Source organism: Torulaspora delbrueckii, chromosome 4 (genome assembly GCF_000243375.1).
Source record: "Torulaspora delbrueckii CBS 1146 chromosome 4, complete genome".
Classification (NCBI taxonomy): domain Eukaryota; kingdom Fungi; phylum Ascomycota; class Saccharomycetes; order Saccharomycetales; family Saccharomycetaceae; genus Torulaspora; species Torulaspora delbrueckii.
Window position 1 is genome coordinate 1,022,028 of NC_016504.1, and position 20,171 is coordinate 1,042,198.

A 20,171-nucleotide genomic window follows, 5' to 3' on the forward strand; every position below is an offset into this window, starting at 1 on the left:
GTGAAAAAAGGAGAATATTGCAACTTTAATGCATAGAACTCGTCATCACTTCAATAGCTGTGATAGCAAATTGTGGAGCATTTTGATAACTATAAGACGTTGTGAAAGATGTCAGCATCCCAGATCAACCGTTCTTTAGCTACAGTGAGAACTGAATTAGACTTCTTACGGGAATCTAACGTCATAAGCCAAGAAATTTACGATATGGTCAACCAAAGCTTACCTCAAAATGCCAGCAACAAGGGCGGTGAATATATGGAAGCCCTGTACCAATTTGACCCTCAACAGGATGGAGATTTGGCCTTGAGTCCAGGTGATAAGATTGAAGTTTTAGAGAAACCATCTAATGAATGGTTCAAGGGTAGATGTAATGGTAGAGTAGGGATGTTTCCAGCTAATTACGTTAAGGCAGCATATTCTGGATCAGATCGCCCCAGTGTTCCTCCCCCACCACAGTACGAGCAGGCCCAGCGTACCAATACCGGCCAGTCTAGTGGGTCCTACCAGCAGCCATTCCCACCACCTTCTACCAATTATTACCAACAGCCTCCACAACAATATCAGCAGCCACAACAGCAACAGCCACAACAGGAGCAGCAGCAACAGCACCATTCCCACAATCATTTGAAGAAATTTGGTAGCAAATTGGGTAACGCCGCTATCTTTGGTGCCGGTGCCACGATGGGTTCTGATTTGGTTAACAGTATCTTCTGATGATCTGGTCTTTTGCATGTTTTGTTCTTTCGTTACCTATGTGATTCTCTTTGGCGTAAAGCATACATATATAGAAGTGCCCCTTTGAATACTGGTTAAAATCTGATGAGTTTATGTAAGCTGCTTGCGGTTTGTCGTGAGCTTTTAAAAATATTTACCATAGACATGGTATATTCTGTCTACTACCTTTAGTTTTGCTTGCTCATCGAGCTTAGAGTCTGCAATCTCTTCGATATCTCTGAGCCATTCGCTTAGTCGAGCCTTGGGGACCAACGTGCTGCCTAATTTGGCCACAGTGCAAACCTCAATCGTCATGAGACCTTGATTCAAGTATCGCTGGCTTGAATCCTTTTGTTGTGTGCCTGAGTAATTGAGTAATCTTTCCAAATTGTTCAGACTGTAACTTAGTCTATCCTTGTATTGCTGGATGTTGGACCAAAGACTACCGACTTTAATCAATCTGAAAAGACAGACCGTAGCAGTGTAAATAATTAATAGCGCTGGCGAAATGGCTACCACACCAAAGACAAGCTGTTGTGATTGAAGCATTTTATCGATTCCATCTAATGCTAGCGAACCGTCAACTTTAGTCTTTTGCACTTGAATTAACAATGATCTGACAAGTTCACCAGAGACAATGTTCTTGATAGGGTGCTTCAACTGAGTCTCGTAGATTTCCATGAATCTAGTCAAATCACCATGCTCGACCTGTTGAATCAGCACATTATCATCAATTCGAGTCCCGCTGTTTTCATTAACAAAGCTGACAATCATTCGAGTTAAAGAGTTCATTTCAGAATCTAAGGTGCCCTTTGACATCACCGCAATGGAGCTATCCTCATCATGTCTTACTGTTGACCAAACATGCTTCAATGGGATATAAACCCAGTTGTAGAGCAGACCTTTCGCAAAATCAACGACATTTTCTTGCAAGAACTGCATAACTCTATGGCGAGACTCCCATAAGTAAATCACAGATGCAGGTCCGTAGGTCAACAGCAGCAAAGCACTTGGCCAATATCTCGTAACTTTTCCAGGTTTTTTGACAACTATGGTTCTTACCTTGGTCTGGAAATCCTTGGTATATTGGGCAACATCATATAACGTACTCTCTGAAGGTAATTCTAAAAATCTCTTCAATGCATTAAGCTTACTTACGTCCTCTGCGTCTCGCTGCTTTTGATGCTTTTGGAAATCATTGATCAGCCTTCCTAGCTTTGTAGTGTACTCATTCGTTATCTCACTGACATTAGTGTTCTTACTGTGTAAGTCATCACGAATCATAGCGCGGGGCAATTCAAGTAAAATCGAAGCCCATTTTCTTGACTTGATTGGCAAGCCAACTAGCTGCAGATTACGCACCATCAGAACTCTATTGAATTGAGGCCTCAATTCGTCGAAGACCTCACTTCCAAGTTTTTTTAATCTGTCAATCGATATGTTATCAGTGTGCTTCAATTCATTCATCTTCCCCAGTCTAAAATATAGTTGTCTTCCCACATTCAACAGTTTCGCCGGAGATGTCTGTATGGAGTAAAGCAAGGATTTCATTCTGGAATCGGTGACCTCTTGATAATACCTCTGTGTATCGTAAGCTGCTGGAAGAAAGGATAGACATTGATTGCTTAAGCTGTAGTAACATATTAACATCACATATTGGGAGATAAATCTAGTGACAATTGTCTCCATTTGACTCATGTCATCGTTCATAGGAATTGGAAGTTCTTTAATAACTTGGGTAATGACATCATAGTCGATCGAGACGGGCCCTTTTGATACAGAAGATTGCACAGAATTGCTGATTTTTTCAACGATAGCCTTTATTTTAAGCAAGTTCTGCTGTAAACGGCTCAAAGTTTCATTATTCTTCACTTCACCTGCCGGTTGTGGACCTAAGGAAATCCGTTGTAAGGAGAGTTCCAAGTTCTCATCCACTTGACGAAATCGACGGATAATGTAGGTATCGGTAATCATGCCTCCTATTAGACAGTACTTACTTGTTTTATCGATTTTGTTTCTCGAGACTGTTCTTTAAGATCGATAATTGCGAAGCGAAGCAATCTACGTACGCCCTTTAAGCTCGTTAGACACTTACTCAAACTACTAGCAAAATCGCTTAGTATTCATACTCGGTACTCTTTCAGATATTGGTACTATGATTGACTAGTTTGTTGCCGCATCACTTGTCCTGTGCCTCCTTGGCGTCTTGATCTTTGGCAATGCTGGAATTCGATTCGAGCCGTCTTCATTGGAAGAAGGTCAGGCCGTTATTACCGGTAATAACTCTATTGCTTTGGTGTACTTTTTTCAGCTAGCATTAGTGCCCATCTTCATCACGATGCTTCGAGGGTCTGCTAGTGGTGCTACCTTGCTACATACACAAAAATTTCAAGAAGTATTCCAATAGTCGAATTAACGTAGTTATGGAAATGATTAGTAAATTTAGGGTGTGCCTTTGGCTAGGACGAATCAGATGTTAAATACTACTTGTCTGAGGAGTACACTACAAAGTTACCAGCTCGCTTATTTGTGTAGATATTTGGTTATAAATTATTATCGAAATTTCTTGAAAGATCAAAGAACTTCCATATCTCTGTAAAAGGCGTTACAGCGATGTCAAATCAGTGACAGGTGTAAGTTTGATGATTTGTAATATTATTTTATGTGGCTAAATATGATTAAACTTGGCTTTCAGGTAATCGCCGTGCAAATATTAGTTAAAACTATCACTCAACTGCATCGATTGAATAGTCCTTCTTTGACAATTTATGTCTTAGGCCTTTACCCCAACGGTAGAAACCAAATGGTAGTGCAATCATAGCTGTGGCAATGAACGCTAGCAACCAACTTGCCCATTGCAACCCTAATTTGTGGTACATTTGAGTTGTGAAAAGTGGGAAAGCAGCACCACCGGCAGATCTTAGGAACACCTTGGTAGCTAGGGCACTAGATGCAAACTGCACGTAGCAGTCGATAATATAGTTGTTCAATGAGTAGTAAATCAGGACCATACCATAACCAAAGGCAATACCTGAAGATGCGGGACCGACCCAGATGATATGCTTGTAAGAAGTAGCACCCAAGATCCAAAGAGCGATGGCTGCGAATGGTGCACCGATCATAGCACCAAGCAAACGATCTTCTGGGGTAGGCTTACGGGTCTTGATTAATTGCAAATACTTGCTTTCACACCAAAAGGTGGTTGCTAGGGCCATCAGAGCACCGATCATAATTGGGATAAACATCAGACCACACAAATTATCCTTGTAGCCGTATAGTTCACTGAAGATGACTGGGTAGGCAAAGAAGAAAGCGTATAGTAGAGAATAGATCAGGCAGACGTAGAAACAAGTAGCGTCTAAAACAGGTTCAGTGACGGCAAAATAAAGAGGTCTCAATAAACAGGTCTTCATCATCTCGTTAAAGCTGACACCCTGAGCTTCCTGTTCTGTCATGATCTTAGGGTTACCAGTTTCCTTTCTCAACTTGATAGCACGTCTCTTTAGAATGACTGGAGCATAAGTTTCTGGAATAAAAGCGACAACGATCCACATGACACCAGCGAAGGCCATGTTAACCCAGAAGATCAGATCCATTCTACGGGTAGAAACCGAGATGAACCCGTTAACCAATGGACCGAACACTGGACCCACATATGGTGCGAAGGCGAAGAACGCAATAGCTTTACCTCTAGTCTCACTCGGGAACATATCAGCGATGGACCCACCAACAAGACATAGACCTGAAGATGCCCAGACCCCACATAGGAATCTACAAACCATCAGACCTGAAATGTTAGGTGAAATAGCACATGGGATGTTAAAGATGACGTACAAACCCATCGAGACGAAATAAGCGACTCTTCTACCATAAAGATCACTCACTGGTGACCAAAGTAGAGGACCTAGGGAGAACCCGATAACCATCAGAGAAACCGAAAGAACAGCGACTTCAGAACCAACATGGTACTTTTCTGACACAGTAAATAACCCACCAGCGATACATGCAGACCCATAAGCCACGCAGATAACCAGTGTAGATAGAACCACAGTAAAGAACCAACGTCTCGCTATAGGCCAATTGTGAGGATTTCCCGGATCATTGGTAACAAAAGTGACAAACTCGATCTCAGGATCCAGCTCATGCTCTTCCTGTGGCTCAGAAGCTTTCCCTTCCTTGTTTATTTCTGCATCCGAATTCGTACCATCCATGGACGAAGATTCAGAAGAAGTACGCTCCATCTGTCTGGTTCTAGATCTGGAAATAGCAGTAGAAGTTCTACCAATGGATTGTAACGTGGCCACAGGCACCAGACCAGTTGGAGTCTCCATAGTATACTCTTCTGGGAAAATTTGCGGCCTAGCAGTAGTCTGTGGGGCATTGACATCCGGCACTGGAGCCGTAGCTGTCATACCCATCTCCTGTAGAGACTTAACAGTCTCAGTTCTAGTTAAATTTAACGGTAATCCATTATTCTTATTATTATTCGAAGGAATATATTCCTGCGGTTGCTGATCGTCTCTAAAGGCAGAGGAAGAGTCCGAATTATACGAATCCACCGACTGTACCTCAGACATTGGTATTATATTATGATATTAATTTATTAGACTTTAGATCCTTGGCAAACGAAAGAAATAATTAATGTGGCCCTTGGAGAACAAGAAACTTTACATCTCATTTATATTTACAAAGGTTCACCATTATGCGGTAAAATTGATCAAAATTCCACATCTGGATGTTTTGCAAACAACAAGACGTCCGGCAGGAACGAGGCCCTTCCTCCCACGAACAGGCAAAACCACCAAAGAAAGTGGCAGAAGCCAAAATTTCTCCGACCTAAAAGAAAGCACTCAAGCAGTACACTACAAAATGGCGCCGCGATGTCATAGTGACTCCCCGGCCAGGGTCAGTTAAGGTAAGCGCAGAAACCCTGCCAAGGAAGAAGTATTGTTTATTATGCAGCCGGCTACTGAAAAATGAAAAGAGGTCGGATTCGTTGAAAAAATCAAGCAACAATCAAAATATTTACAGGAAGCTACAGGAACTACAGGGCCTAAAAGTAAATTTTACCGACCTGTGTATATATCTTCCATTCTTAAAAACAATTGTAATGAGTATTTACTATGAACCTATAAATCGTTTCCTAGCGATTAGTTAGTGGATGAATGCCCCATCTTGTAGTAGTTGAAATAGCTTGTAGTTTCCAGTTCTCGCTCGGCTGGCCCAAACGCACGACAATGAGCCGAGGCATTTTAGTCAGGATAAGAAGAATGAAGAGGCTAAGTAGTTGGACCACCCATTGTAAATCTCATCGCTCGGGTTCTCGCCTTGAATAGTCTTGTTAGCCGTTTGGTGAGAGTAGGGGACCCTTGTGTAAAGTAAGAGACTAAGTAGAATATGGATAAGGAGAGTCAGGTCAGAAAGCTTGTCGATTCAGTTTCGCCGCGTACAGCCCATCAGTATAAGTCGTATGGAGACAAGTACATACGATGGCTTCGAGACACGGGAATTCTGCAGAATGAAGATGCGGGTGAAGTGTTGTATCGGGATCTACCATTGTCCGCACAGTTAGTGCATTGGTTTCTTATAGATACGTTAGTGAGGAATGGCGGGAATGAAACTGAGGATGAGTTTAAGATACCTACTTTGAAGAAAGTCATCAGTGGTTTGAAATTCTTACACAAGTTATGTCTGATTCATGGAAATAAGTTGGTATTTGATGAAAAATATTTGGAGAATGTTATCAAGTTACATTCCAATTGGGCTACTGTGAGAAGCCAGAAACAAACTACTTTGCCCATTGTCAAAGTATCGCTGAATCTATGGAATTCGCATACTGAGAGCTTGTCAGAGAAGTTCTTCAAGACCTCTCTTGAAAAATTGAGATTTCTTGTGGATTTTCATTTCAGAGTCTATACAAACCTATCCTATGAGCAAAGGTCCAAGATCAAGTTATCCGAGCTTCATGGTGAGGTTGGTGTGCTGGCAATGGACCAGAAAGTTTGGTCGTCCTTACAAGTTTATATGCCAAACTCAACGCGACAGGTGAAATCACATATGCCATTGAGTATCAGGTCTCAAGAATTACCCTTTCTCTGTCCTCTCACTTCCCTGGCGTCTTATCTGTATTTGCGGTTTTATGGTATCAGCTCAGTGACAAAGGGCGATGGATTCCCCGATTTGCTAGCGAGTGATCAAGATGATCTTTATTGGAAGGATCTGCCCTTGATTAGGGGGAAATCTTTGACAGATTATCCACGAGAAGAGACTATGAGTAATTACTACTCGGCCGTTTTCCGATATTGTCATTTGCCCTACAAGAGACGGGAGTATTTCAACAAGAGTACACTAGAGTATCCTACGTGGTCACATCAATCATTCACCGACTTTTTTGATAAATATCCCAGTGCCAAGCGCACCGCATTTCAACATGAGGTCCCATTTGATTACGACCGGATAATGAACTTGAGATCACTTAATGAGACAAAAGAAAATGAAGCATTATCTGCACTCCCTGAGAGTTTGCTAGTTCAAATATTCCCTGAAGTTGAACAATACAAGCGTGAGGTTGACCAGTTGTCGCCCGAGGCCAAGGCTTTCATACAAACGATGGAGAATCTAAGAAAAAGGTTCCTGTACAATCTACCGTGGATACATGAAATTTTCCCACAGCATGATCTTTTCAAAGATCCAATATTTCAAAACTCTGATTTCCAGTCGTATTTTCATCAGGTGGTGGGAAACAAGTGGGAAAATGACCAGTTACCATTCAATGTATTGCCTGGCTTCAGCAAACTGGACAAGAAGGAGTTTAGTGGTTTGTTAATGGAATCTTTGGTACCAGAGGAGCAAAGAGTTTCCAACGATGTAGCAAAAGCGCCTACTCCTTCCATAGGATCTGACGAGTTGATGGACAAGACGTACCAATTTGTTCAATATCAAACCTTGACCAATTTCCAAATCCTACTTTCATTACTTTCCAAGATTTTCGACAAATTGGAGATGAAGAAGTCATCAAGAGAGTTCATGATACATCAGTTGGACTTGTTACATGATACAATACGAAAGAACATTAACGTCTCCAAACCACAGGATGTAGACGAGTACATTAAAAAGGAGGAAAAGTTGGAGGGAGAGGAGAAAGTGCAAGCAAAGGAATCACAAAGCAGACATCGCAGCAATGGCCTATTAGCGATAGATGATTCTCCGAGTGAAGAGGACAGTGACGAAGGCGGTGCAGAAGTGCAAGAAGAGCTAAAATTTATGATTAATGAATTTGTAGGTGAAAGAGTAAGGACTACTGTGAAGCAACAAATTGAGCATTGGGAGTCTCGGATACAGGATATTGTCAAAGAATCCGTGAAAGAAGAGGTAAGTAAAAGATTCGCTGACTATGAAGAATCCGCTCAGAAGAGACCCAGGCTGAGCTCTACTCCACCAGTGGCCAACAATGAATCCAACCCTACCATTCCGGCTTCAGTGAATATCGTTGGAGAGGTGGGATGTTTCGAGATGAGGCCCGACTTAGATACTGTGGAGGCAGTTATTCTCGAGTGGTTCACTCCTAACCCAGACATGAATAATGAGTGCGTACACTCAATGAACAGACTCCATGGCAAGGAATGGAGGTCGAAGTTTGAGAAGCTTTACAAGGAAAGGAAAATAATTGTCGAATTTTACATCCATCTAGTCAATCAACTTGGGGTCAACAGGTACAAGGCCGTGGAAATTTGCGAAATTTTAAGAAGAAGTAGTGAAGCTGACGGATCATTGGCCTCCCTCGCGAAGCTACTAAAGGAATGGAAGAGAAAGAATGGCAATTCCTACAACGGGCTATTGGAGTATCATAAATTAAGTGCGAAGTAAATCTACCTTCAGATACACATGTTCAAAAACTATACAGTAGTAGAGGGAACTACTTTCAAGATGAATTTGATAGCTCGATATCCTGACCGACTAAGTTAACTCTTATGAAGCCTTCATATTGAGCTGACTTGGACGTATATAGTTATTTCTAGTAACTAATGGCATACCTGCATATCATTGAAGATTAATGTACTTAGCAAATAGCAGGCTAACGCGAGTTGGTCGGAGCTTCCCAATGGTATACAGTTAAATTGATTGTCCTTTGTTCGTTGAGATTAAAGGTATTAATGGTGTTTGAAGAAAATGTTTCTGCTAGAGAGTCTTAGAAACGTGTATGTCCTCATATACCTGTTAGGCTTTATCAGTAATTCTAATGTATTGGCAGTATACGTTCCATGGTTGGATAATGATCCGTTCAAAGAACTTTACGAGGAAGATAATCGGGCTGAGCGTTCGCAGAAGTTACCTCCAGTCCTGCCGCCGAATAAACTGAATGACAAGAATAGGAGCTTGTTTAAAAAGGGAGAAATCCCGGACTATGTCATTGATGATTGTCCCCTGGTCCATCTGTATAGTGAAGAGAGGTACTGGCCGGCTGATATCGCTGATTTTGTAACCCATTTCAAAGTGACGGACTCGTATGGTTCTTCTATTGTGAAGAAGGAGACCTTGGAACTGAAGGACCTAAAATCAGAGTATAGTTATAAGCTTTCCAATGGTTCAATGAGTACAATACCAAGTTCAGCAACTTTCATGACAAGCTTAGATGATTTTAGCAAGGACCCAAAATGGCTCCTAGGTTATTCACCTGAGTATGGAACGGGACACATAAGAAATGGACCAGCGATTCTTCTCGTTGCTGATAAGGGGAACGGGTGGGTTGACGCATTCTGGTTTTATTTCTATCCTTTCAATCTGGGTCCCTATGTCATGGGTTATGGTCCCTGGGGTAACCATGTCGGCGACTGGGAACACTCCTTGGTGAGATTTTTCGATGGTGAGCCAAAGTACCTCTGGATGAGTGCTCATGGAGGTGGAAGTGCTTATAGGTTTGACGCAATAGAGAAAGTCAAGAAGTTGCGTCGTGAACACGGGAAGTTGACACCAGATGTCATTCATAGGCCTCTGATCTTTAGTTCAAGGGGAACGCACGCAAATTACCCTTCAGTCGGCCAACACTCTCACGATGTACCCTTCTTCTTCATGCCTCTCAGTGATTTTACCGACAGAGGCCCAATGTGGGATCCATCACTGAACTTTTATGCTTACACCTTGGATGATCAGGATGTCACACCAAGAGGTGAACCTGAAGAAGCACTGGGAACCAGTTGGCTCCATTTCGAAGGCCGTTGGGGCGATAAACAGCTCCCTTGGGGAGATCCTAGGCAAAAATGGTGTCCCGTCCAGTGGAGGTATATCGACGGTCCTCAAGGCCCACTTGCTAAGAACCTAGGGCGTGTATCGCTGTGCCCAACATTCAAATGGTGGAATTTTTGGAAAGGATGCCCTGCCAGAAGGCTTCTCAAGAAGGGCGAAGGTCTTGACGCAGAGAAGAATGACCTTGTCGGAGACAATTGCGGCATCCTCCTCTATAAAATTAGGCCGAAATGGCTACGAGGTTTCTTTAGACTCTTCATGTGGCGGGGGTTCATTTGTTTCTTGATGGATTATTTCACTGGTTAATAAACTACTATAGAGGTAGAAGGCGTATTTATGTTAACACTTTTTAAATGTGCTGTGGGTCAAATTTCATCTCGCGCAGTCATTGAACCATGAGTATCTCGCACTAAACATAAAGTTGAGTAATGTTAACTACAACGAGATTGCACATTATAACTCCACTTCAATAAATAAGATTGAATGATGATAAGCTAGTGAGTGCTGGTGAATTTGCATTATATAACGACAGTACAAGGTCACGTGACTTTCTTGAAATATCAAGAACTTTCTAGCATTTATCACAGCCGCATGAAAGATACAAGGAGATCTGTAAAGAACTTAGTGGAACCGGTAGGAAATCACAAGGATTAGTAAACTCTGATTGCTAAGATACGTCAAATTGGGTGGCAAGATGGGTATAAAAAGTCCCTGAACTCTCGAATTGGAGATTCTGTTCAGGCTGATCAATACAACAACGCAAACCAACAAATTACAAGAAGATGTTCCCAATTATCCAATCACCATGTGTCTTTGAGCCATTGCCAAACGTTAACATGTTTGGATTTGAGCAACCAGTTATGACTCCAGTTCCCAAGAGGAGAAGAGGCTTGGGACGATGTAATCGCTACAACGATGGTTACATGCCCTCCGCATCGCTTACTTCTTTGAGATACACAGTTGATGAATCTCCAGAGGGATATACTTTGTGGTTGTCAAAGAAAGTACCAAGAGGAATGATCGCCGATGCTGTCAATGAACAAATTTCCCACTTGAAGGAGGAATCATATAGACCCGCTTACCATTTAGTGCGTGATTTGTGGGGGAACCCATACTTTGTGGAGGAGGAAGCTGACGAAGAGAGCTTGCTTCGCGAAGCCCTTTCTAAGTTAGACATGAAAGCCATCAATCATAAAATCGCTAGAAATTTGTTCCAAGAATATGAGATCGATTTGAACCACAGAGGTGACCAACTAACGGTTTCCAGCCGGAAGGATGGAATTACGAAATCTTTTGAAATTGGTAGCTGCATCGAAGATATACGTGTCACTGGATGTAAGCTGGATGACAAACAGGAGTATGCTGTCTTGAGGATTGAGTTGATTAAGAGTGATGAATGTAAAGGACAATCTAGCGATCTTACAAATTTGATTCAATGGTCGCAATCACAAGCTATTAAACAAAGAGCTGAAGAAGAAAAGGAAAAGGAAGCCGAGGAAGTGGCAGCAGCAGAAGCTAAAGAGAAAGCTAAGGCTCAATTACTTGCTGAACTTCAAGCGGAAGCTCAGGCAAAACGTGAAGCAGAAGCCAAAGAAAAAGCTGAGGCTGAGCTGAAGGCCAAACTTGAAGCAGAAGCTCAGGCTAAACGTGAAGCAGAAACCAAGAAGGTCGAGGCCGAACTGAAGGCTAGACTAGAGGCCGAAGCTCAAGCAAAACGTGAAGATGAAGCAAAGAGAGAATTTGAAGCTCAGTTGAGAGCTAAATTTGAAGCAGAAGCAGCTCGTAGAGAAAGGAGGAGAGTGCAAGAGCTTCTAAGACGAGAAGAAGAGGAAAAAAGGTTCCACGAGCAAGAGTTGAAGGAGAGAAAAGCATTTTTGATCGAGCAACAAAGAGCAAAGAGATTAAGAGCTGAGCGCAAGGCATCTCATAGTCCAAAGACTGTGACGATAAATATAAACTTTGGTAATGAAGATTCAATGCATGAAAATGAAGAGCATCAGCTAAAAAGGATCCAATCACCCGTCCTAGAGGATGTTGATGATGAAGAAACTGAAAGGTTCAACGAGTCGCTAAGCAGGTCTCCTAAAGGCTCTTCAATCATCGAAGATGTGTAAATATGTACTTTAAATCACGACGTTCCGAATTTTAAAATGGGTTATTATATATGGTAAACCTTGGTAAACCTTTGGCATGTAAAGTATACGTCTGGCCACCTATCCGCCAGGTTTGAATAGACTCATTGCCTTGAGAGTGAATGATATGTGTGATGACTTGAGGACGTGACCCTTTCATCTCTTGAGAGCTTCTTTTTGAACGTACTCTACCATCAAGTACACATGGGCATGTGGCGTAGTTGGTAGCGCGCTCCCTTAGCATGGGAGAGGTCTTCGGTTCGACTCCGGACTTGTCCAATTTTTTTCATGACTCTTAATTTGCGACTGTAAATCCCAGCCACATATTTTTTATATCAGTAAGCATCACTTACACCCTTTTGGTATATATTAGCTGTGAAGATCCATAGATAATCGAACTTCTTGCACAATTAACAAATCCATTGAACTATGGTATCACAGGATTGCAACGGTTCAGTATTGGAATTATCAGCGAAATCTTTTGGAACTCTACTTCAAAATCAATCTCTACAAGTGGATCATTTGTTAGAACACTACTTCTGTGATGATAATTTGACCTCAGTACGGCGAATTATCAAAGTGCTGTGCGACTGCTTGGGTAGAGGACAAAAAATCATTCTTGTTGGTATAGGCAAATCACTTAAGATAGCAGAGAAATGTGCAGCTACATTACAATCAATGGGTCTAGCATCTATTACAATGCATCCAACGGATGCCTTGCATGGGGATATTGGAAGTATTCAAAGTGGTGACTGTGTTTTGGCCTGTAGTTCAAGTGGTGAGACAGAAGAAATTATCAATCTCTTGCGATATCTGGATAATAACGACGTATGGTCTGTGGTTCACAAGATTGCGGTCTGCAGGGACTCACAGAGTACATTGGCACAAATGTCAGATGAGTGTTTGCTTGTGCCCCAAAAGCATAAAGAGTGCGAGATCCAAAATGGTTTACCTGCCCCAACGGTCTCCAGCACATCGATGCTTGTTGTTTTGGACTGCCTCAGTCTCGCGCTGAGCCAAGCGTTCCGTAATGGAGACCTGGTGGCCCGCAACAAACTGTTCAGTACAATGCATCCTGGAGGAAGTATAGGGAAGAAAAATCAACCAAATGGAGTACACTCAGCTACAGTAGAAACAGGCAAGATACACATCGGTATGAACGAACTAGAGATTCTTCGAGCTGTTACTCTAAACGATTGGGTCGAGTGGGAAAGTACAATCACACTCCCTTCAAAAGTAATAAAATCCCTGTACAAAAACTGGGCCAGTGATCAACATACATCGTTCGACCGCTACCTTGCACGGAAACTGTTTAAATAACTGTTTGTATGATTATATTTAATTATTTTTTTTTTGGCGTCAGGAATTGCTGGCGCGACGCAGGAAATCTGCCAGGGTGTGCCAACTGGCCTATAATTAGTGCCGTTGGGGCTTAGCCAGCTGGCCAGCGATTAAGCAGGCTCTTCCAAAAGCGAAGTTTCGCTCTCGAAAAATGCGCAGTAAACAATTAAAAAAAAAAAGTTTCACCACAATAAGCAGGAATGGTATATGCCAAATCTGAACCACGAACACGAGCGGTCAAGTGGACAGAAGCAGAGCTAGTTATCTTGAAAGGCGACTTATTGTTGTGGGAAACTCGCGGTTTGTCGACTTTACCGATTTATATATTCTCTTTTAATATAGCACAAGCGATTTTCGCTACTAATCTAGGAGCGGGCGAGTTGGGAGAAGGAGACAAAACATACCACATTAAACAGAGCTACTAGTACGGATTACTGTTTGAACAAGTCTTTCAGCCATATCATAATAGTTCTACGATGCCTCTGAGGAATCTGACTTACAATCAGGGACAAGATCTGAGCAGTAGCAGTAATGATGGATTGAGATCGGAAGCTTCCACGCCGTCTGATGAAGATCGTAATGATTCGCATTCCTATTCGGATCAGAATCCTTTCTTAGCCAGTGAGGAGAAAGAGGCTGATAGACATAGAGGGCGTGCGATTATTGATTCATCTTCTTCTTCCTCAATCCAATATGGGAATCGTGAAAATAGTGAATCTTCGCTGATTCCAGGGAATACAGGACAAAATATGAACCAACGCACATCAGACTACAAAGGTTATTACTCTCGAGCAGGTCGTGGATCAGTTGATGGTGCTGCGGCAGCATCACGTGATAATTCAAGGTTAGGACCATCTAAAGCTTTACCTTCTTCGACCTCGTTGAATACTGGCCTTTCGGCTAACGATATCATGTCACCTCCGGAATACGACAGGTATCCTTTGGTTAGCTCGAGAGTTACTTCTATGGCTCAAATGCACAACGCGGCACATGCGCAGGCTCCACCGGTATCGGCATCGTCTTCTACTGGGAACGTTTCGAATTCGTCAATATCTTCTAACCCATTCCTTGGTGAGCAGGATTTTTCGCCATTTGGTGGGTATCCAGCTACTTCTTTCCCACTTTTGATGGACGAGAAGGAAGAGGATGATTATTTGCACAATCCAGACCCGGAGGAAGAGGCTCGTTTGGACAGAAGGAGGTTTGTTGATGATTTCAAACACATGAGCAAAAGATCCGCCGGTGGGTTGATTGGTATATTAGTAGTTTTCCTCGGTGCTATGGCCGTCTTTATTATCCTGCCAGCATTGACTTTCACAGGTGCTACTCACCATACCAAGCCTGAAGTGGTTGAATTTTTGACAGAATACGAGTATCCACAATTATCGGCCATTAGAACTAATTTGGTTGATCCAAATACTCCTTCAACTGCTATGTCAAGACAGGCTATGGATGGTTCATACTGGCAACTGACTTTCTCCGATGAGTTTAACGAAGTTGGTAGAACTTTTTACGATGGTGACGACCAGTTTTGGACTGCTCCTGATTTTCATTACGCGGCTACACATGACTTGGAGTGGTATACACCAGATGCTGTTACGACGAGCAATGGTACCTTACAGTTGAGAATGGACGCATTCAAGAACCATGATTTATATTACCGTTCTGGTATGGTGCAAAGTTGGAATAAGCTCTGTTTCAGCCAGGGTATTCTCGAAATCTCAGCCAATCTGCCCAACTATGGTCGTGTCACTGGTCTGTGGCCCGGTATGTGGACCCTTGGTAACTTGGCTCGTCCAGGTTACATGGCTACTTCCGAAGGTGTCTGGCCTTATTCGTATGATTCGTGTGATGCCGGTATTACACCAAATCAAAGTTCTCCTGACGGTATATCGTATCTGCCGGGTCAAAAGTTGTGTGTCTGTACTTGTGATGGTGAGGATCATCCAAATCAAGGTGTGGGAAGAGGTGCACCAGAAATTGATGTGATCGAAGCTGAGGCTGATACAACTTTGGGTACTGGTGTTGCTTCTCAGTCATATCAGGTTGCACCTTTCGATATTTGGTACATTCCTGATTACGATTTTGTCGAAATTTACAATTTCACTACTACGTCGATGAATACTTACTGTGGAGGTCCTTTCCAACAAGCTGTCTCTGCTATCACAACTTTGAATACTTCGTGGTACCAATTCGGACCTGATGCAGGTAGATTTCAGAAATACTCTTACGAGTTTTTGAGCGATGATGATGATGGTTACATTCGTTGGTTCGTCGGTGACGTACCCACTTACACTTTGTACGCAAAGGCTCTACATCCAAATGGTAACATTAATTGGAGAAGAATTTCTAAAGAGCCAATGTCTATCATTATGAATATGGGTATTTCCAACAACTGGGCCTACATCGATTGGCAATTCATCTTTTTCCCTGTGACCATGTCCATTGATTACGTGAGAATTTATCAACCAAATGATTCGGTGCAAATGAGCTGTGATCCACCAACTCATCCAACCTACGATTATATCGAAGCGCATAAAAACGCTTACACAAACCCCAACTATACATCCTGGGAAGCGGCAGGTTACTCCTTCCCAAAGAATATTCTAACCGGTAACTGTAAAAGTTCCAAGTTCAAGCTCTCAAGCTAATCCCCTCATTGCATCAATATTAACTGGACTTTTTTCTCGTCATATGACAATAATCAAGAAGTTTCGAGGTGGAATTTATCGTCACTAATTTTTATCAAATCGGTCTAAACTCAATCTTTTTAAACACGGAAGAGGAAACCACATTTGGGACTGTTTCCTCATATATTCGAAGTCCTTTCTTAAAATTATCATTCTCGTATGTATCATAAGTATTATTCTATAAACAACAAAAAACTATAGAAAAATTCAACCTGTAGTTGCTTCGGACAATCATCAGTAGGGGTCACCTATGTGCAGTGAGGCCAGATCTCACCGAGATCTGACATATTAGATATAAGATCTAAGGATAACGAGTATATTAGATCTAAAAAATAAACTTCTCAACAAAACAACTAAGCGCAAGTGGTTTAGTGGTAAAATCCAACGTTGCCATCGTTGGGCCCCCGGTTCGATTCCGGGCTTGCGCATTCTTTTTACCTTTTGAAACATTTATAAGCTTTTCTATTATATCAAATGATATTTTAGTATTATGGCTACCGTCGAGTGAACTAGTCTGTGGCCACCTTATGAGCCATCCATATCTCACTCTTCATTCTTTTCTCTCGAGCCTCTATTTAATTATGTATCGCGACTTCGCGCGTTAAAAGATGCTGGTATATACAGTTGAAACTTGTTAAAACTTATCAACTTCAGTCATAATAGGTCTCAAGCAACCGTTATAGGCCATAAACCAGTTGTTTTGCACTTATGCCGTCGCCGTTGCCCAATAACACCCCTAGTAGTAACAGAGCATCGAATTCCTCCCCTCCACCATCATCATTTGGTGGAGGATTTGGTAGCGCCGGTGGATTCGACCACGAAGCTCATATGGGGTCCAGAACGCAGTTCCCAAGCTCATCCCAACATCAGGAAAGTATGAGAGCTGCACCTGTGGACTCTTCGCAGCTCAGTTCTCAAAATACTTTCAGCGATGCCCGATCCGGAGACATTGGGCCTGATTTACCCATGCAAACGATGAGGAGAAGAGCCCTCAATCATGTCAAGAAGGTAGAGGATGTCACAGGTGAAAAGGTCCGTGAAGCTTTCGAGCATTTTTTGGAAGAGTTTTCTCTTCCCTCTGTTGAAACAGGTAGAAGCGATAAAGTGTATCGAGCTCAAATTGAGTTTATGAAAATCTACGACCTGAGCACAATTTACATCGACTATAGGCACTTGTCTATGAGAGAGAATGGCGCTTTAGCTTTAGCTATATCAGAGCAGTACTACAGATTTCTTCCGTTTTTGTTGAAGGGACTAAGGGCAATCATAAGAAAATATGCACCAGATTTACTTGTTACTGGCGATTCGCCAAATAGAAATGTGGAGGGAAATGAGGACAATGGGACTAGTCAATCTCTGGAAAATGCCTCTACTATGATGACTCAGGGAAATACTGAGACTGGTAACGCTATTGGGTCCGGAAGTACCAACTCGCCAGAACACACGGAGCGTGTATTTCAGATCAGTTTCTATAACCTGCCAACAGTACACAGAATCCGTGATATAAGGTCAGAAAAGATCGGTTCTTTGCTAAGTATTTCTGGTACTGTGACAAGAACGTCTGAAGTTCGTCCAGAACTTTTCAAGGCAAGTTTTACTTGCGATATGTGCCGTGCAATAGTCGATAACGTTGAACAGGCTTTCAAATATACAGAGCCAACTTTCTGCCCCAACCCATCTTGTGAAAACAGAGCATTCTGGACTCTCAACGTTTCTCGTTCTAAGTTTCTCGATTGGCAAAAGGCTAGAATACAAGAAAATGCCAACGAGATCCCCACAGGTTCCATGCCACGGACCCTGGACGTGATATTGCGAGGTGATTGTGTTGAAAGGGCTAAACCTGGTGACCGTTGTAAATTTTCAGGTACGGAGATCGTTGTCCCCAACGTCACACAGCTGGGCTTACCTGGTATCAAACCAAGCTCAGCCATGGATACAAAGGGAATCACAAGGAGCTCTGAAGGCTTAAACAATGGTGTCAGCGGTCTTCGTGCGCTCGGAGTTCGAGACTTGACATATTCGATTAGTTTTCTGGCGTGCCACGTCGTCAGTATAGGATCCAATGTGGGAAATGCTCAACCTGACGATACAAACCTCGAAAGCAGTTTGCAGATTACCAATAATCTCCACACCACTAATGTTTACAACGATGACGGGAAGGATCAAGAAGTTTTCCTGAACAGCTTAAACTCCAACGAAATTAATGAGTTGAAAGAGATGGTTAAAGATGAACATATCTATGATAAGCTAGTGAGATCCATTGCTCCAGCAGTTTTTGGACATGAAGCCGTGAAAAAAGGTGTCCTTCTACAAATGCTGGGTGGTGTTCATAAGAGCACCGTGGAAGGTATCAAACTGAGAGGTGATATCAACATTTGTATTGTGGGTGATCCCTCGACGTCCAAGTCCCAGTTCTTGAAATATGTCACGAGCTTCGCGACTAGATCTGTTTACACTTCCGGTAAGGCATCTTCGGCCGCAGGTTTAACTGCTGCTGTTGTGAGAGATGAGGAGGGTGGTGACTACACCATCGAGGCCGGTGCTCTAATGCTTGCTGATAATGGTATATGTTGTATCGATGAATTTGACAAGATGGACATTTCGGACCAAGTCGCCATTCATGAAGCAATGGAGCAACAGACTATTTCGATCGCCAAAGCTGGTATCCACGCGACACTGAATGCAAGGACGTCTATCTTAGCAGCTGCCAACCCTGTCGGTGGTAGATACAATAGGAAATTATCCTTACGTGGTAACCTGAACATGAGTGCGCCGATTATGTCAAGATTCGATTCTTTTTTTGTCATTCTGGATGATTGCAATGAAAGAATTGACACCGAGCTGGCATCTCATATCGTTAATCTGCATATGAAGCGCGACGAGGCCATTAATCCGCCGTTCACAGCTGACCAGTTGAGACGTTACATTAGGTACGCGAGAACTTTTAAGCCTATTTTGACGGAAGGCGCTCGCAAGTTCCTGATCGCTAAATACAAAGAGCTAAGAGAAGATGATGCTCAAGGCTATAGCAGATCCAGTTACAGAATCACTGTGAGACAACTAGAGAGTATGATCAGATTGTCGGAAGCAATTGCAAGGGCCAACTGTGTGGATGAGATAACACCATCGTTTGTCGCCGAGGCCTACGATTTACTGCGCCAGAGTATAATTCGTGTTGATGTTGATGACATCGAGGTCGATGAGAACGAGGATGATCAAGAGATGGAAGAGCAAGAAACACAAAATACAGAGGCTACTTCTTCTACTGAAACCGACGCATCAAGATCATCAACGTTCACTGGTCAAGGTGCTCCGGCGAAGCCAAAGACAAAGCTTACTGTATCGTACGAAAAATACGTCTCAATGATGAATCTCATCGTACATAAGATTGCTGAAGTGGAACGCGAAGGCGGCACAGAACTAACAGCAACCGGGATCGTCGACTGGTATCTCCTACAGAAGGAAAATGACCTGAGCTCTGAGAACGAGTACTGGCAGGAGAGAAAGCTGGCTTTCAAGGTGCTTAAGAGATTAGTAAGGGACAGAATACTCATGGAGATTCACGGGACAAGACATGATTTGAACGAGTCAGTAACTTCCGCGGAGGAAGCCCAAGCTGATCGGGACAAGATCGTTTATGTTATCCACCCCAATTGCGAAATTTTAGACACACTCGATCAGCAATCGCAACAACAGTAAAGAGTCTTTCCAATTGATCCCACATTTGTACTATACATAACGGCACAGCACGCATGCGTCAACAGCCAATTATCCCCCCAAATTTCCAGGAACCTACGACTAAACCTACTGCATAACAGGGGAAAACAACACACCATGCGAGACCCAGGTAGTGGCTCCGTCTTCCTATCCAGTTCTCCAGCCTATGCGGGCATCGCGAGATAAGATTGAAATTTCAAGTAATATACGGGGCTGTTGAGAAATGCAGCGTCAGGGCGTCCGGAAGAGGAAAGCACGAAGACTCAAGGAGAAGAAGACCACGCATGAGCGAGGGGTGTATTCTTAAGAAATACCCGCTTATACTGTATTATTC

At 42.7% G+C, this 20,171-nt stretch overlaps 9 protein-coding genes and 2 non-coding genes across 11 annotated transcripts; 9 read left to right on the top strand and 2 right to left on the bottom strand.

Moving 5' to 3' along the window:
• Nucleotides 1-108: 108 nt before the first annotated feature.
• On the top strand, nucleotides 109-714 carry TDEL0D05690 (SH3 domain-containing protein; the record flags this gene model as incomplete). Its single annotated transcript, XM_003681316.1, has 1 exon — nucleotides 109-714. One exon carries the CDS (start codon nucleotides 109-111, stop codon nucleotides 712-714), a length of 606 nt encoding a protein of 201 aa, XP_003681364.1.
• A 144-nt stretch (nucleotides 715-858) lies between these two features.
• NCA2 (Nca2p) lies at nucleotides 859-2,688 on the bottom strand (the record flags this gene model as incomplete). The annotated part of the gene is made up of 1 exon (XM_003681317.1): nucleotides 859-2,688. One exon carries the CDS (start codon nucleotides 2,686-2,688, stop codon nucleotides 859-861), a length of 1,830 nt encoding a protein of 609 aa, XP_003681365.1.
• Nucleotides 2,689-3,440: 752 nt separating this feature from the next.
• TPO3 (spermine transporter) lies at nucleotides 3,441-5,291 on the bottom strand (the record flags this gene model as incomplete). The annotated part of the gene is made up of 1 exon (XM_003681318.1): nucleotides 3,441-5,291. One exon carries the CDS (start codon nucleotides 5,289-5,291, stop codon nucleotides 3,441-3,443), a length of 1,851 nt encoding a protein of 616 aa, XP_003681366.1.
• Nucleotides 5,292-6,111: 820 nt separating this feature from the next.
• Nucleotides 6,112-8,580, top strand: CBF2 (Cbf2p; the record flags this gene model as incomplete). Its single annotated transcript, XM_003681319.1, has 1 exon — nucleotides 6,112-8,580. One exon carries the CDS (start codon nucleotides 6,112-6,114, stop codon nucleotides 8,578-8,580), a length of 2,469 nt encoding a protein of 822 aa, XP_003681367.1.
• A 303-nt stretch (nucleotides 8,581-8,883) lies between these two features.
• Nucleotides 8,884-10,263, top strand: TDEL0D05730 (uncharacterized protein; the record flags this gene model as incomplete). Its single annotated transcript, XM_003681320.1, has 1 exon — nucleotides 8,884-10,263. One exon carries the CDS (start codon nucleotides 8,884-8,886, stop codon nucleotides 10,261-10,263), a length of 1,380 nt encoding a protein of 459 aa, XP_003681368.1.
• Nucleotides 10,264-10,739: 476 nt separating this feature from the next.
• On the top strand, nucleotides 10,740-12,071 carry TDEL0D05740 (uncharacterized protein; the record flags this gene model as incomplete). The annotated part of the gene is made up of 1 exon (XM_003681321.1): nucleotides 10,740-12,071. The coding sequence occupies one exon, from the start codon at nucleotides 10,740-10,742 to the stop codon at nucleotides 12,069-12,071; it is 1,332 nt and encodes a 443-aa protein (XP_003681369.1).
• A 224-nt stretch (nucleotides 12,072-12,295) lies between these two features.
• Nucleotides 12,296-12,368, top strand: TDEL0Dtrna3A. The gene has a single exon. It is a non-coding gene; the product is annotated as a tRNA-Ala (tRNA).
• Nucleotides 12,369-12,518: 150 nt separating this feature from the next.
• On the top strand, nucleotides 12,519-13,409 carry TDEL0D05750 (SIS domain-containing protein; the record flags this gene model as incomplete). The annotated part of the gene is made up of 1 exon (XM_003681322.1): nucleotides 12,519-13,409. The coding sequence occupies one exon, from the start codon at nucleotides 12,519-12,521 to the stop codon at nucleotides 13,407-13,409; it is 891 nt and encodes a 296-aa protein (XP_003681370.1).
• Nucleotides 13,410-13,906: 497 nt separating this feature from the next.
• On the top strand, nucleotides 13,907-16,081 carry KRE6 (beta-glucan synthesis-associated protein KRE6; the record flags this gene model as incomplete). The annotated part of the gene is made up of 1 exon (XM_003681323.1): nucleotides 13,907-16,081. The coding sequence occupies one exon, from the start codon at nucleotides 13,907-13,909 to the stop codon at nucleotides 16,079-16,081; it is 2,175 nt and encodes a 724-aa protein (XP_003681371.1).
• Nucleotides 16,082-16,477: 396 nt separating this feature from the next.
• On the top strand, nucleotides 16,478-16,548 carry TDEL0Dtrna2G. Its single transcript has one exon. It is a non-coding gene; the product is annotated as a tRNA-Gly (tRNA).
• A 280-nt stretch (nucleotides 16,549-16,828) lies between these two features.
• On the top strand, nucleotides 16,829-19,819 carry MCM6 (MCM DNA helicase complex subunit MCM6; the record flags this gene model as incomplete). The annotated part of the gene is made up of 1 exon (XM_003681324.1): nucleotides 16,829-19,819. One exon carries the CDS (start codon nucleotides 16,829-16,831, stop codon nucleotides 19,817-19,819), a length of 2,991 nt encoding a protein of 996 aa, XP_003681372.1.
• Between the last annotated feature and the right edge of the window lie 352 nt (nucleotides 19,820-20,171).